At 37.5% G+C, this 15,993-nt stretch overlaps 1 protein-coding gene across 5 annotated transcripts in view; it reads right to left on the bottom strand.

The window, feature by feature from the left end:
- The window catches only part of LOC136676960 (coiled-coil domain-containing protein 158-like), a 35,095-nt gene that overhangs the window by 9,655 nt on the left and 9,447 nt on the right, over positions 1 to 15,993 (bottom strand). For 2 of the 5 annotated variants that reach the window (XM_066654278.1, XM_066654279.1), the window contains exons 1-11: positions 5,584 to 5,723; positions 5,174 to 5,225; positions 4,906 to 5,039; positions 4,622 to 4,785; positions 4,311 to 4,366; positions 3,886 to 4,216; positions 2,326 to 2,402; positions 1,995 to 2,105; positions 1,714 to 1,828; positions 1,386 to 1,505; positions 499 to 783 (exon numbers count right to left, since the gene is read on the bottom strand). In XM_066654278.1, coding sequence (XP_066510375.1) covers positions 499 to 783; positions 1,386 to 1,505; positions 1,714 to 1,828; positions 1,995 to 2,105; positions 2,326 to 2,402; positions 3,886 to 4,216; positions 4,311 to 4,366; positions 4,622 to 4,785; positions 4,906 to 5,039; positions 5,174 to 5,225; positions 5,584 to 5,617 — 1,479 coding nt within the window. In that variant the 5' untranslated portion in view covers positions 5,618 to 5,723. Of the gene's footprint in view, positions 1 to 498; positions 784 to 1,385; positions 1,506 to 1,713; positions 1,829 to 1,994; positions 2,106 to 2,325; positions 2,403 to 3,885; positions 4,217 to 4,310; positions 4,367 to 4,621; positions 4,786 to 4,905; positions 5,040 to 5,173; positions 5,226 to 5,333; positions 5,459 to 5,583; positions 5,724 to 9,207; positions 9,287 to 9,852; positions 9,879 to 15,993 lie in introns of those variants that run through there. The other 3 variants (XM_066654280.1, XM_066654281.1, XM_066654282.1) reach the window with 3 other exon arrangements.

Below are 15,993 nucleotides of genomic sequence, written 5' to 3'. Positions count from 1 at the left end.
TGCGATCTCAAGGAACGTTATTGGGCTGATCAAGGAAATTTTTATATCTGATAGTAGAATTAAATTATAGAATATATAAGAAATTATAGAATATATAAGAATATATAAATCATAGACTATATAATATATAAGGTATATATTTAAATTTATACATTGTACCTTGCCCAGAGTCTTAATGTTAATCTTCTCAGATTGGGATCAGGGGCAAAAACACTTTACAGGGACATACCTAAAATTGCTATTATTTTTTATCCTGTACAAAATATTTATAAAAATTACAGGCCTATAACACAACCTTACCATTGGTATAAAGTGTAGAGCTACAGTGAAAGTGTGTGTAATAAACACATTTTCAGTCAGTAATTGTAAACCTAAAAAACTGCAGTCATAAAAGAGCACCTGATAAATAACCAGTGGTTATGTATACAAACTACCCTAATAAACCAGGAATCTGATAGAAAAAAATCAAACATCCAAAATGATTTATTGCTATTTTACCTTCAGCTGATGGTTTTTAAATCTGAGCTGCTTCAGTTGCTTGGCTAGACAGTTCCTCTCTTCTTGCAGGGTCTCCAAAGGCTTCCTCATCAATTCTGTGTTCTTCTCTCCATCTTGCAGTTTTAGTCTGAGCATTTCCACCTCAGCCATCATTGCCTCCACCTTGTTCTGTGCCTCATCCAGCTTCTTTTGGGTCTTTTGTGCCTCCTGTTCCTGGAAATGCATCTCTGCCTCTTGCTTGTCAAGCACAGCCTGCAGCTGCTTGGTCTCTTCAGTGCTCAGCTCCTGAGGTATTTTGGTGATATTTGAAATACTAAGAATAAATAGCTATTTCCAAAAGTCTCTGAACACATGCTTATCTAGTGTTTCTACTCAGCGTTTCAGCTGTGCTGTATTAACAGCCTCTATTCTTAGGTGAAGAATTTACACCAGATGACGAAGGATTTAATTTCATTCAGCCACAAACACATTAGTGTAGTTATGTTCTGATGTTGAATCATTAGAGATACTGGATGATCCTCCATCCAACCTGTTTCTAAAACATGTACTAGCACTACGCCAACAAAACTACTCTAAATCAGACTACATTGTTGTAATGCATTCTTCTAATCTGTGAGTCCTGACATTTTTGGTACTGTTGTTTGAGGGAGTGGACTAGGATATAAAGCTGCTGGATGCCTATGCTGTGCCAGAGCTGGATGCTCTGGCCTATGTCCCTTTCCCTCAGCTGCTGTCTCTGCTTGCGCTCCACAGAGAGCACTTCTGTAGTCTCACTGAGATTACAACTTTATATTACTGAGATTCTGAAGCTGAGATTCTGAACAATTTTTTGTTTGTTTTCTACAGTAAAAATCTAGCAAATGTACAAGACGCCATATTTGCATTACCGTAAGTCGACACAGCTGAGAGTCCAGATCCTCTGCTTGTTGGATTGAAAGGTCTCTCTCTCTTTGGAACTGTTCTGCCAGTGAGTTAGCCCGGGTCAGTGCCTCCTCCAGAGTTTTGACCTTAACAAAGAACCAGAGATTCACTCCCTTTCTCAGAAACACACTTGATAGTTTCCATATGCTCAGCTGTTTTCTCAGAGCATATGGATACACTCAAGAATATCAGCAAATGGCAGAAAATTTTTTATTACAGTACAAAGCTCTAATTCATCAGGAATGTTTGCTTTCTGGTGTTTCTGAGAGGTGGTCCAGATGGTCTGGCTTTTACCTTTGCTTCAAAGGTCTGCAGTTTTTCCAGTAGTTCTGACTGCAGTATGAAGAGAGAAGACTCTAGATTGCTTATCTGAGAGTGGTGCAATGAGGTCTCACATTCAACTTGTGCACTTTTGGAAACATAAAAAAGGCAGTGTTTTCTATAGAGAATTTGGATTATTTAAATGGTGCATTCACCTTAACATTGGATAAAAACATGGGTTATCAAAATCAAAATTTCTTTCTGCTTCCACCACACTTAGCTTTGAGAACGTGAGAGATTAGCATGAGCCTTACTGTAGTTGTTCCACCTGGACATGGAGACGTTCAGCGTTACGGTTAGAACTTCTTAGTTTCTCAGTCAACACTGCCATCTCCTGTTCATGACTGGAAGTGAGCTGTTCAGTTCTAAAACAATAAAGACAGAACCTTTTTGGGTGAATGTTCAAATCAGCAACATTACTTAAAGAAATACTTAGATTTATAACAATAAAAAACCCAATAATAATCAATAAACAATAAAAACACAACAACATCTGATTAATCAACAGACATTCTCTTTAGTTGTGTAAGTTACAAAGACGCTGTCAGTTACTCATTCCCAACCAAGTCATAGAAGTATATATACTTTTCTTGGTGCTCCTTCAGAAGACATTCTGTTTTAGTTTGATCTTCTTTTTCAAAGTCTTCCAACTGATTCTCCATCTGCAAAATATGAAAAGTGCAAAAGCTTTAAAAATCAAATGGTAGGTGATAATCAATCAATATGGATAATTTTAAAGATTTTCTTAGATCCAGTACCATTGTGCATCTCTACAATTTTTCCATTATGCAAGATGCAGTCAATCAGTCTACACATGCTTGATGTTCAAGGGAGAAGAAATAATGCTGATTTTTGTTCTTTTCATGATTTAGTTTGTGTGAGATTTCCATCTAAATTGGTGAGGCAGCTTATGACTTAGGCAACCTAATAGAACCTGAGTAAAGTATGATTTGCATTGCAATTTAAATACTTGACCTTTGCAGCTCCACTTACACACTAAAAAAAGCATGTTTTTAAACAAACTCGTCTTTGCTGATCTACTGGGCTAATTAGAAAACTTGTACGTTCACTGTTTGACAGAACTATCAGTAAATTAATGTGATTGTACTTTATTAATATAAATATAGACAGGTGCCACACTATAGATAATATCATTTAGTAAATGTAAAAGTAATACATTTTATAGAGTTAAAATAATAATAATATAAAAATAGACATAATCAGGTGTTAAGGGTTTTAGCATGTTTGTTGGACAGCAAACGGCAAGAAGTTAACGTATTGACCAGTGGCTGTACTAATAAAATAGTTAGGTTTATGCGTAAGGGGGAAATGTTTTCAAGAAGGTGCACAGGCTACAAATTTTGGTAGATGGGGTGAAGCATGAGACTGGAAATTGCTGGTGGACTTAGGAAAAAAGCTGCAGGTCCCAGACTGCATTGTGTAAACTACACTGAGGCCAGATAAGGTGCTCTACTCTGAAAATAAATGGATAGTTTATTTCATAGAGTTAACTGTTCCATTTGAGAATGCAGTAGATGACACATTTGAAAGGAAGAAGCTGAAGTATGCAGACTTGGCGGCTGAGGTGAGGAAACACGAGTGGCAAGCACATGTATGACTGGTGGACATAGGTGTTATTATGATAGTTGGTGATGAAGCACGTAAAGTTCACATGGGACTGGTGGCACAGCTCATGCATTAACGGTGCCAGTGGGGCTAGGTACAGCCTTAGTCACCATGGAGTCTGGTGTGGATTTACGGGTGGGGTGGGTCTGGGACGCCAGACTTCAATATTGAGCCTTCTGGAGGCGTTGTGGCCTTAATTCAGCAAAACAACAACGAGAGGAGGTGCCTACCTGATGACCCCTGTGAAGAGATAGTGATACAGTGGGCGGTTTGGGTACTCATGGGCTGGGCTCATTGAGTAACCGTAGTTGTTAAGGATAGCTGGTTGCTGGTCGGATCATAAACGGCCACAGCAACCTTAGTGTTGAGGTGTAGGATTCAACAGGAATTTTGTGGCTGCAGGTAGGAAGAGTGTGGTGAGTCCTACGTGAAGCTTTAATGGTTTGGCATAGGATATTTTACATCTTATCTTGTGTATGATCATGATTACTATATAAATGTCAGAAGTAAGTGACATGCCTGTTGCAGTCTATCTTGGAGGCTACAGTTGTCTTTCTCCAAGTCCTGTAGTGCTTTTTCTACTGCAGGTCCCAGCAGAAATTCTGTAGGGCTGAAGGTACCATCACAGCCAAGATAGTTGCTTTTTCCACTGCATTTCTCATAATTTGAGAGCCTGATGAACATGTCCTGGAGCATTTCGTCCAAACACTTTGCTCTCCTTCTAAAAGCAATGGCTTGGTCCTCAGCTTCCATCAGCTTCTGCTCTCCTGATTGCTTTAATGAGTCCAGCTCAAGAAGAGTCTCCTGTAGCTGCCCCATTAGCTTAGACTGCTTTCTGGATTCCTTCGTTCTGTTGTGGGATATTGGGGAATTAATATATGCATTTGAGAGGGATTTTGAAATAATTGGATTACAAATTTTAATGTTAAGCATTTATTTTTTACCTTAGTTCCACCAAACAATTTTTCTCAGTTTCACTCTCAAACAGTTTTGTCTGTAACTAGAAGATGGACGGATGAAAATTACTGTTCTGCTGATCAAGCAGCTTGTGTGCCTGCAAGATCATTGACAGGTAGACTAACAATATAAGGCTGTTTTGTATCTTGCAAAGTGATCTGATATGATTCACAATCACCATGAAATACACTACTGAAAGGCCACATTTCAGCATCCCTTTACTGCCAATCTGTTGTTATGGTTTGTCTTAATGCAAATAATAACATGAGAGTGGAAATCAGATAACCTATCTACTAACCTGTCTGAGATTCTTTTGTAGGTCTGCGACCTGCTGAGAATACTTCGCTATAGCATGCTCAAGAACATCTTTCCCTGGAAAGTTCAAACATCTTGTGATGTTTACATCCACTTTGTTCACCACGGTTTGCAGAACTGGTTCTGCAGATGCTTCTAACGTTCTGCCTACAGTACAGAAGATCAGAATTATGCCCCTGAAATTTATGTAGTTCTATTAATGAAGACATCAATGTACAAGGTAAATTATATTTACACCTTAAGTATAAGGTATATTAATATTCTCACTTGAAGAGGTGTAGTTTACTGGGACTTCTGTGCTGTTAAATGTATGACCCATTCTCTCTAACGTCTGTCTTGTAGCTTGTTCAACATCTTCTTGCAGCTTTTGAGTGTCCTTAGTCTGTCTCTCCAGTTCTTTGCTGTAAAATGACATGGAGCGAAATGGACATGAAAGTTTATTTGTTTTTTTCATTTGTTAAAACAGGGCCCACCACTTTTTTCTAAAGGGAAATCTGAGCATGATGCATTTTTGTTCAGGTAGTGTTATCTTTACCTTAGAGTTTCCAGATTGATGCAGTTTTTTACTGGTGTGTCTTCCTCCAAACCTGAAATGCATTCTTCGATTAGAGAAGTTTAACTGTGATTCAATTAAAGGTGATGTTAAGTTGTTAAACTAGCCAAATAACGAACAAATCTAGCCACGAAATACTAACGTTACTGATGCAAACAAAGCACCCTTCACATCAGAACATTCCTGCAGGTGAAGCAAAACTACGGAAAAAGACGGAACTGGAGTTTGCTTCTTGTTAACACCCGTTTCTTCTTTTTCGTATTTTCCCTTTCACCTTACAAGCTTCTAGCCCCTTAACTATACTGCTGTATCATATAAAGTGGAACATTAAGTTAGAATGACTTCAAGTTATTCTCAAAAACTCCTAAAAACAAAAAACATTTCATACTCACTAACGCTAATATCATTGAGAGGCTCCAGAGACATCTGTAACTGCTATTTTTAGCGATGCTCGGACAAACAGCTTGTGTAATATAAAGTTGTACAGCACTGTTAGCTAGCGATATGTTTCTTGTCTGCCGCTTCAATCAAGCCCGACTGCGCCTCTTAGCTAATGCTAACTAAGCTTAGCCTGCTGGAATCGAGCTAGCGCTCTCATTACCATGGCAACAGACAACCATACACCAGCGAGGCACAGTTTTGTGTGTGTGTGTGTGTGTGTGTGTGTGTATGGGGGTCGCAGGTATTTTTTGGAGAGACTTTAGTCTCAAAATATTTTACAAGATACCTAAATGTTAATATACAAATTCGCAAATAAAAAGTCGCAAATATGTTTAACTATTCACAAATGAATACATCCCAATCTGTGGCTCACGGTTTGCAGTTTGTACAAATACAGTTAAATTCATAAGTACATGTTTTGATTTTCATAGATATATCTTAATATAATTTATGTTCGAAAATTCCACATTAAATATTGCGCAAATGCGTCTCCATTTAAGTTGGTCCCCACATCTTAAAACAACAGTGCCAAAGGCCACAAGTACATATCTCTGAGAGTGAGAGGCGCGAACGCAGCAAGGGGCCGGAAACCAGCACGTGGGCGATCTATGTTTTGTGGGAAGGCGAATGTAGGAAAAGCAGCGATTTGAAAAAAGGGCATAATTTCTCTCCAGCAGAATTAGATACCCTCTACTAGTTATATCGTTTAAAATATTAAGTATCAGTGAAAACGAAATACATAGCACTTCTGGTATTTTAATTATATATTTTTGGTAATCTGATTATGGGGTGAACTGCAAACTTATGAAATCCATTAGGTCTCTCATGTCTACAATCATTATTTTAATTTGATTACAGAACTATAGGACTGTATTATTTGTTTTGTATTCAGCACAGTATTCGATTATAATCAGTTTAAACGTGTAAACCCTTAAGTAACACTATAGAAAATGGCCCACTATTCAAATAAATATTTAAAGCAGCTCCTTTCCATTAATGGACATGGGAGAAATGGTGCTAATGATTTGCAAATAATCATAATATTCAGCAAACCTACCATGACCTCTCAGTCACAGTGGGTTTATATGACAATAGAGTCAGTGCATGTAGCTACAAGTGAGGTGAACTTAATAAGATGGAATTTCACTGTAATGTAGTTATGGTTTAATGAATTCCAAGATAGTGGTGCAACCTTTCAGGAAATTTGGCTCAACTTAAAACTAAGAAAATAAACAGACATTCAGAGAAGTTCACTGTACTTCATGTCTCTTGTTAGGAAGTGAGCAGTAGTCTATATGTAAGCAAACGTTATCATTCTCAGTACATGTGGTCTCAGTTAAATGGTTATTCTATTTTTATTGCAAGAATTTCACATATTAAGCCAACCACAAACAAGTCTGTAAATCACATAATGCTGAAAATGTACTCCATATAATGTACTCAATGTTTACAAGGTACAATATTAATGAAAATTACTGAAAACTAAACAGTTATTACATGTTCGCCAGGCACACAGCTTTACTACAAAATACACAATAATCTAACACAATATCCCAAAGAACTCGCTGACATTCTCTTAAACTTCCAAACAATGCTCAAACAGAGCAATTTGAGCTGCATTAGTTGTTAGAAGAAAGAAAATAACTAGGATACCTATTTTGTGCAAGGGCATTTTATGCAAAGGAGGTCATCACAGTTAACCATGACAGCCTAGGTTTCTAAAAGTATGAACCTATACAAACTGTTTGAACTGTGGTGTATAAGGTGCCCTGCAGTCTAGTATCTGTGTCTTAAGAATTGAGGTGAGGGGCCCTACAGTCCAGTTTCCATGCCTTAAAAATTATGGGGTGAGGGGCATGCTGTAACCATTGGACCTGAGACCCTGCTCATCAACACGAGCTTTTAGAAACAGCTCCATATCACCCGTTTTCAAAAACAAATAAAAAGGGTTCTTTAGCCTCTGGGTCATCTCCAGAGCCTTTATGCCAACTACATATCTCGAAGCCAGCGACATGCTTGAGTCGTGTTTAACATGTTCTTCCGCGCTCACTTGGAGCTGCCTCCAGCCTGCAGAGATACCCTTTTTGCCAAAGGGCACTCCGCCAGTGGGCGTGAGTAAAGGGCGGAGCATATGACAATTATTTTTGACTGCAGCCAATTACACAAGCGAGTCTTGATGTCAATCATTTTTTATTAAGCCAATCACCAGCCAGAATTAAGTCCTCTCCTACTGGGGTTTGTTTTGCGGCTGTAAAAACATGGCGGAAAAGCACTAAATTGCAAGGCCGGGAAACTTACAGACTTATTTTAGGTATAAATTAAACTGGATTTAACAGACTGTTCAGACAGATAATCTGCTAGAATAGTAACTTATATTTATCAAGTGTTTAGTCTGTACTGCTATAAGTAGGAAGCGAGGTTTGCTTGGAGTAAGTTAGAGCTCACCATTTTTTTAAAATGAATATTTATGTTTCACATGATATGTATCTTAATTTTGAATGATAGGCCATTACTCTTGGTTAGCCAGAGGAGGCAGAAAAAATTTCATCAGTGGACCAGCGTACACTCAAATACGACAGAGTTTTAGGGCCACAGTGTTTAAAAAAAAAGAAAAAAAAAGGAAAAAAAGATTCAGAGAATAAAGTCAGAATTCTGAGAATATTCTCGGAATAATTCGCTGTGTATAATGGAGCAGACACACAGTGTAACTGTGGAATGCTGTGTGTTGCGTAAGTCATACTATGGTATATATTTCAGGAATAAACACTCGGTTCTCTTCCACATCAGGACCACAGTGTGAATAGTATTTAAACTCTGAATCGGTGCATGAACCCATGGCATGTAGTTTCACGATACAATTAATGATCACGAAAATGATAGATCCAGAGTGAGTGGAACTCCGGCGTGCCCATGAGACTCCATCGCGTTACGGTTCGGACTCGTACAATAAACTAAACTCTTATGCATCGCAGTCAGGGGCTGCACTGACGGGGTTGTCATGTCGTGTGAATGCGTTTAAAAAATAATTCTGTTCACTTCACTGACTGCTTCTTTCACAACTCACTCACGGCACACAGACTGTGAGTCTGTCTGTCTATATATTATAATAAATAATAAACCAAACAGTATTTTTCTAAATATTCTGATTATATTCTCCAAATTATACAGATCTTTTTTACTCAATCTTTTTTTTTTTTTTTACACCGTGCCCCTAAAACTCCATCGTACTCAAGGCATGGTAACACTAAACGTTACTGGTTTATGCTCTAAATGTTTATGCTGTGGTTGATTTCAAAGTAGTTAAATTGCTTGTTAACACATTTTATTTCTTTGAATAATGGGACTATTTTATAATGTATTAAAGAGATATATACTATTTCTATATTATTTCTGGTTTAAGAAATTGTCAAATACATGTTTAAAATACAAAACTTTAAAAGAAATTTATCTTTATTAAGAAATAGTAATTACACGTTTGTATTAAACGTGTGTGTGTGTGTGTGTGAGACATTCCTGAACGTGGTGTGTGATGATACAGGCCTTGCCTACGGAACGTATTAAAGAGGCAGTTGTACCTCATAATGGCATTCGAGATCTGAACGTGTTGCAGTGCGGATGAGTGTCCAGCTTCTCTCCCTCTCCGATTCGGTCAATCTACAACACAAACAAAACAATGGTTTCGAGCAATAAGATCTTCCCCAGCGCTTGTGCAGAAAAAGAAAGGTAAAGGTTTTCAAATGAAAATAGATATATTTCCAGTATGTGTGTGTTCACTGCCACAGATGGGTTACATGCAGAAGATACATTTCCTTGTGTGTTGTACAATGACAAAAAAATTCATACATTAATAACTTTTAATGGAACTCAAAATAACAACATGCCCTGTGAAGGACTGGCGCCCCCTCCAGGGTGTATTCCTGCCTTACGTCCAATGATTCCAGGTAGGCTCTGGACCCACCACGACCCTGAACTGGATAAGCGGTTACAGATAATGAATGAATGAATGAATGAATGAAAATAACAACATTTTATTCCAAATAAATTTTGAATATTTCAACTGGTTCATTATTAAAGGATCACACTGTGTTTGTATATGTGTGTGTATACATGTGTGTGTATATGAACACACTGAATTGTGTCTAATATTACAAAGCTAGCAGATTCCTGAATGAACCATAATTGTCAGTAGTGTGTGTGTTCTTGTGAAACAATGTACTTACTGTAGCAAAGAACCAGAAGGAAGAATCTGCAGGAATGTATAACGAATACAAATCATATGTTAATGTTGGTAAAAAACTCAAAACCCCAGTCACAATAGTTATTCATTTAAACTGCTGCATATTTACATCTTACTTAACATGACTTTAAAAATGTGGAAACACTCAACTCAACTTTATTTATAGAGCACTTCAAAAACAACAACAGCTGAAACAAAGTGCTGTACAAAGATGGTTATAAAAGAAAAAATATCCAATAAGGAGAAATAAATAACTCAAATAAAACAAAGCAAAAGTCTCATGCTGGGTTGAAAGCCAATTAATAAAAATGGGTTTTAAGATAAGATTTAAAAATTGATAGCGAGGATGCCTGCCTAATATATAATTGGAGACTATTCCACAATTTCGGCGCAGCAATTGAAAAGGCTCTATCCCCTCTGAGCTTACGTTTTGACTTTGGCACCTCCAGGAGCAGCTGGTCAGCATTGGGGCGGGTCCATTTTAAGATTTAAAAACAAATGAGAATCTTAAAATGTACTCTAAAATGCACAGGCGTCCAGTGGAGAGAGGTCAGAATGGGAGTTATATGCTCCCTCTTACACGATCCAGTTAAAAGTCGGGCAGCAGCATTTTGTACTAATTGGAGACGTTTGAGAGACTGGCAGACTCCAATATAGAGTGCATTGCAGTAATCCAGCCAGGATGTGATGAAGGCATGGATTACTGTTTGAAAGTGCTCATGTGCGAGAATTGGCTTCACCTTTACCAGCTGCCTCAGGTGGAAAAAGCTGGACTTAACTACTGGGCCAATTTGGTGGTCCAATTTAAAATCACTGTCCCTCGTAAAACCTAAGATTAAGATTGTTGGCTTCAAATACAAATTCAAAAGGCCCAAGTCAATCAGAGGGGCTTCACGGGGACCACTGGGACCAAACACCATCACTTCTGTTTTGTTTTCATTAAAATGTAAAAAATGACTTTAATGTCATTAAGACATAACAAAAGTGGTTTAATCGAGAAAGCAACTTTCTTCTTACCAGGGTCATATATCTGGCTGTCGTCAGTGTAACAATGGAATGATGCCATGCTTTCTCAAGATAGAACCCAATGAAAGCAGATAAATTGAGAAAAGAATGGGTCCTAAAACTGAGCCCTGTGGAACCTAATATGATGGGGAGCTGAGGAGGATTCTGAGCCTCCTCGTAAAACGTAGATTATGTGCTAATAATATAATTTAGCTTAGTCTGAATGTCCAGCTCTAACTTACATTACTTTGGGCTTGTGATTCAGTGGGTGTTTTTAATTTGCTGTTCACTAGGGGACAGAGAAGTCATTTAAATTCTGAGGTAACCTTACACTAACCCGGTTTGCTAACTGAGAGACCAACAAAAGGTTTAACCCTGATCATAACCCACATTTAACAAACAAACTATTCATTAAATACATGGGGTTTGTTGAATTCAAAATCGGACGTTTTTGAAAGCGGTTATTTTCAGAGTTACAGAGTGTGAGACGGTTGTGTATCGATTGACGCTGAAGAATCTGTTAAAAAAAATGTTTCAAAGCACAACAGGCTCAGTGACATGTTTATAACAAGCCCCTTCCTGAAGTGTATGCTTCAATGAGGTTAAAGGGTGAGTGAAAGGTGTGCATTTATTTTACAATATTTTTTTGCTTTAAAGAAATATATATTATTTATAAATTATTTCTGGTTTAAGAAATCGTCAACAAATCAACTGCAGCAAAAGCCACGCACTCTTTGGAAGTGAAGAAAGCATAAAATGACTTCCAGTGATCTTCATCTCATAGCGCCTGGGGATATGAGTTGAAAATCAGAGCTTAATTGGCTCTCTGATTGGTTAGTGGAACCACACCTATTGGTTTGTGAGCTTAGAGGCAAAAAAACAGGTCCCATTTTTCCGTGGAAACTGAGCAGTGCACGTGATAAGCTTTTAAATGGTAAGTTAATGCATTTTTATTTCATAATTTCAAAGTTATGTAAAATAAATTTACAATTTAGTTTTTTTCTGATTTATTTAATGCATTTGAAATGGTTCTGTGGTTAAACTGTTTATTTATTTATTTAATATACACGTTTGTTGAACTTGTATGTTTAACCAGGCACATACGTAGACATTTTAGAGTGCAAAGGTTTTAAACTGGAGAATAAAATTTTGTTAAGTCGACATGCAACGTGTGAAGGAAAGGAGCAGCATCGAGAGTACATTCAGGAGAGCAGAGCGGTGGACTGCAGAGTGGGGGATGGGCGCGTGCAGCACGGACTGAGTGGGGGATGGGCGCGTGCAGCAGACTGCAGAGTGGAAAAGTTTAATCACAGCTACAGAGAGAGTTGGGTGAGGGGTGCAGGGCTCTGCCATATAGTAATTAATAAATGGTAAACAGGACAACCGTTTTTGGTCAAATTTTACATGTACATCTAGTCTAGTCTTTAGTATATTTAGCCATTTACAGCCATGTTTTCCCTGTTTCTTAACCCTAGCTCTGCAGAATATTTACAGTCTGTTATATTATACAAAATACTTATTCATTGTATGTATTAAGTATGCAGTGTACAGTTTGTGTAAAATTACAATGAGCATACTGAGTATGTTGTTTCCTTAAAATGTTTAGTATTCATATTTACTCTTTTTCCATGATAAATTCTATGATTTAAAAACAGTATTAAGGAAAATGTTAAATAGAAGAACAAGACGAAATCCTGTGGCAGATGCTACAGAACATATTCTTTCCTGCAAGGACAAGCCTTGGTTTAAAGAAAGATTTATCAACTGTTGTAGAAAACAATTTTATTACTTTGTGTTTGTTGACAAATATCCTTAAATGATGATTAGTTAAATTAGCATTTATAACTACATACTCATTGTGTGAAATCCTGTACCCTATATGCATTTATATGAATGACTAACCAGCATTTACATTATGAATTACTTACACATGTAGTTAAACATTTTTGCTTGATTCTGCACTACTAACTCATATGATAATTACTCTTAAAGACATATTATAAGCTAACTTCACTATATGGCATGATAACTTAATATTGACACACAGTTTTAATTCTTAACGTCTAACCTTGAACAGATGTGCACTCCAGGATTGTAACACACTGACATCATAGTGTTGGGCATGGAGGCGCTGATCTGTAGCTTCTGTTTGTGGCCTTGAAGTGTATTTCTAACTCCCTAAATTTTAGTCTCTAGGGAAAAAGTGCTGAGAAGAGAGGCCCATTGTAAGCCTGGCCAGATAATGAATGTCTTCAGGGTCACAACAGGCACCTGAATATTGCACGTGAAGAGCTGAGTACTAACACGTGAAATTATGCATATTAATATATGCTAATCAGCCAGAAACGCCTCACCACTAGGCTATACGTCATCATGGGTATAACTTTTTGAGTCAGATGATGGGAGGTCAGAATTTTCACTTGGGAGGGGTATCACACTGTTCTCAATGTGTTAATTCTCTTGGATCCAATATTTTGTAAAATAAATACTTTGATTTGCTACGAACTTCACTCGACTGGTGTCTGCGACTCTCTCGTGACGGACACGCCTTCCCCGAAGAGGGAGAGTGTATTTTTGGACCTTTTTGTAAACTTTGAAATACTTTGAGAGTGGTCCAAAGGAACATTTTTATCTTCAATTGGTGACCCCGACGTGCGGGAGGTCCAGACCGGACACCTTAGGACTCCTTTCCACTCGCGGCCGCAACATACTAAGGTGGGTGTGCAGACCCTGTTTTATTCAAATTCTGCATATTGGATTTTTTAAATTGGAGTGGTGTGGAGCCCCGAAGGTGGTCCGGAGTGGGGTATTGAGCAAATCAATTTATTTTAAATATGTTTTTATAATTTGTTATTGGTTTATTCTTTTGGGGTTGCTTGGTTATGGAATTTAAAATGGAATAGATGGACGTTGTACCCATCATGGAATTTAAAATGGAATAGATGGACGTTGTACCCATCATGGAATTTAAAATGGAATAGATGGATGTTGTACCCATCTGAGACAGAGTGGTGGCGTCCTCAGCTCGGAACCTGACGAGGTTTCGTGTTAATTGCCTGGTCTAAGGGTAGGCCGTGAGAGTTCGTCTCCTCAGAAGTATATTCATAAGCGGAAGTTGTCCCGCGAAAAATAAAAAGAGCGGATGTTGTTCCCGCCACAATTTGGTGTATATTTTAATGAAATTTGATTGTGCATTCATGTTTTATGTCTGTTTGGAATTGCCTGTTATTTTTACAGGCTGTTATGTGACTGTCGTGTATGTTTTTGCTCGCTAGAGGGCGATAGAGGAGTGTCTTGCTGTGTATGTGTATGTGTGTGTGCCAGCTGAAACAATTTTTTTTTGGGAGAAAATGGAGAAAGTGGGGGACTGATCAACCCCCTTTTCTTCTGCGGTTGCTTTTGAGTGTGTGTGTGTGGAGAACTCTCCATGTGCTGTAAAGAGCCATAAATTTTATGTGAGTGTGTTTAGAGAAAAGGGGGGAAAAGACATCTCTGCCTAGAGAGTGTCAGAGAGAGAGAGAGTGTGTTTAAAGAGAACGGAAAGTGTCAGAAAGAGAGATTTAGAAATTAATAGGGAAAGAAATTTGTAATGGTAACAATTATGAGCTTCGTTCAAGGACAGTTATTTAAAGAATATGAACCTCAATAATATGAGGGGCTTGTTTATTTATGACAATGAGCCTGAACGGAAGACGTTTTAAAACAAAATATATAAAGTAAATTAAATGAGCTTTCTTGGAGACTATACATTAAGAAAATATAGACAATGAGCTCCAGAAAGATGTTTTTAGAGGTTGAGAATAGGAGAAAGGAGAGCAAGGTGTAAAGCTGAGTAATTAATAGGATACATTGGGGTAACTGTAAGGTTTAAACATGGGAATTAAAGGGAAAATTGTTAATTGAACACTTGCTCTAATTTTGAATCTGGTTTCTTTGATATTGTTAATTTAGACTTGTAGTGGATAAAATATATTTTGTATTTTGTTTACTGTTTACTGCTTATTGTCCTAAGAATATTATTTTTCCGGTTTAGTTTGCATTTTTTTAACTATGGTAGTTCGTCTAAAAATTTATTTTCTGCCTCGGTTTCAATTTTTTCGTTCATCATAACATATTTTGTAACTTGCTTGCTAAATTCAGTAGTTCATAAAAATTGTGTTTTTGCTTGCTAGAATATATCTTGTGATTTCACTGTGGACTGTTGAGTGTCTCTGGAACATTGTTTTCGTACCTTACATATAGTCTTTGGTTTAATTCTGTGTTGTGACCTCACTGTCCTGTCTTCCTAGCTTTTTTGTTGATTACAAATTCTATTTCATATATTGGTGTGTTATTTGCTTCTGACTTATAAGCTTTTTCGGTCCGTGGGTCGGTTTCATACTTCATGTAAATTAGGCTTCACTTGCTTTTAAATTCAATACTGTGTTTGAAGACAAACTTATGTTTTATATCCACCTGTGAAATTATTCACAGAGCTGAGGTGGTCCTGCTTTTATTGGCTGTGTTTCAGAACCTGTCTTTAAAACTTAGATTTTTTTCTCTTCTTTTCTATATATCGTCCGAGGTTGCGTGGGTGTTGGGAAACTGTTTTGGTTCACTCTGAATTGTGATGAAACCTAACGGTGATAATTGATTTGCATTTAAGGGGTGAACTAGAACGAAGACCATTTCAGGTAAGGTCCAATTTTTTAATCAGTTTCTTACAGACACTATGGCTACTCCTAGAGACTTGAATAATGAATTAAACGCCATTTACGGCATGGGGAATTGGGAATGGAAACCGTTTGTACAACAAATTGAAATTATTACTGAGGGATTAAAACTGGGAGAAATACATTTGAAAAAGCGGGATATTGTGCACAAAAGTGTGCTCCAGAGATTTGAAATGTGGGCTAAATTACACACAGGGGAGAAAACTTCTTCAATCACCTGTATTAATCAGTTAAAAAGAGAGTTGGAGGAAATATTATGTCAGGCTGAAGCAGAGGTTAGTAAGGCTAGCCTTTTCCAAAGACCTAAGGCAAACACAAGTTTAAATATAGCCAAAACGGACATTGCGGAGCTTCAAAATTTTAAAATGGCGTTCCTCAGTCTCCTTCCGCAGCTTGTGGTTTTGAAA

This window comes from Hoplias malabaricus, chromosome X2, assembly GCF_029633855.1.
Source record: "Hoplias malabaricus isolate fHopMal1 chromosome X2, fHopMal1.hap1, whole genome shotgun sequence".
Lineage (NCBI taxonomy): Eukaryota > Metazoa > Chordata > Actinopteri > Characiformes > Erythrinidae > Hoplias > Hoplias malabaricus.
Note: the sequence above shows the minus strand (reverse complement) of the source record. Positions and strands in the feature narration are given on the sequence as shown.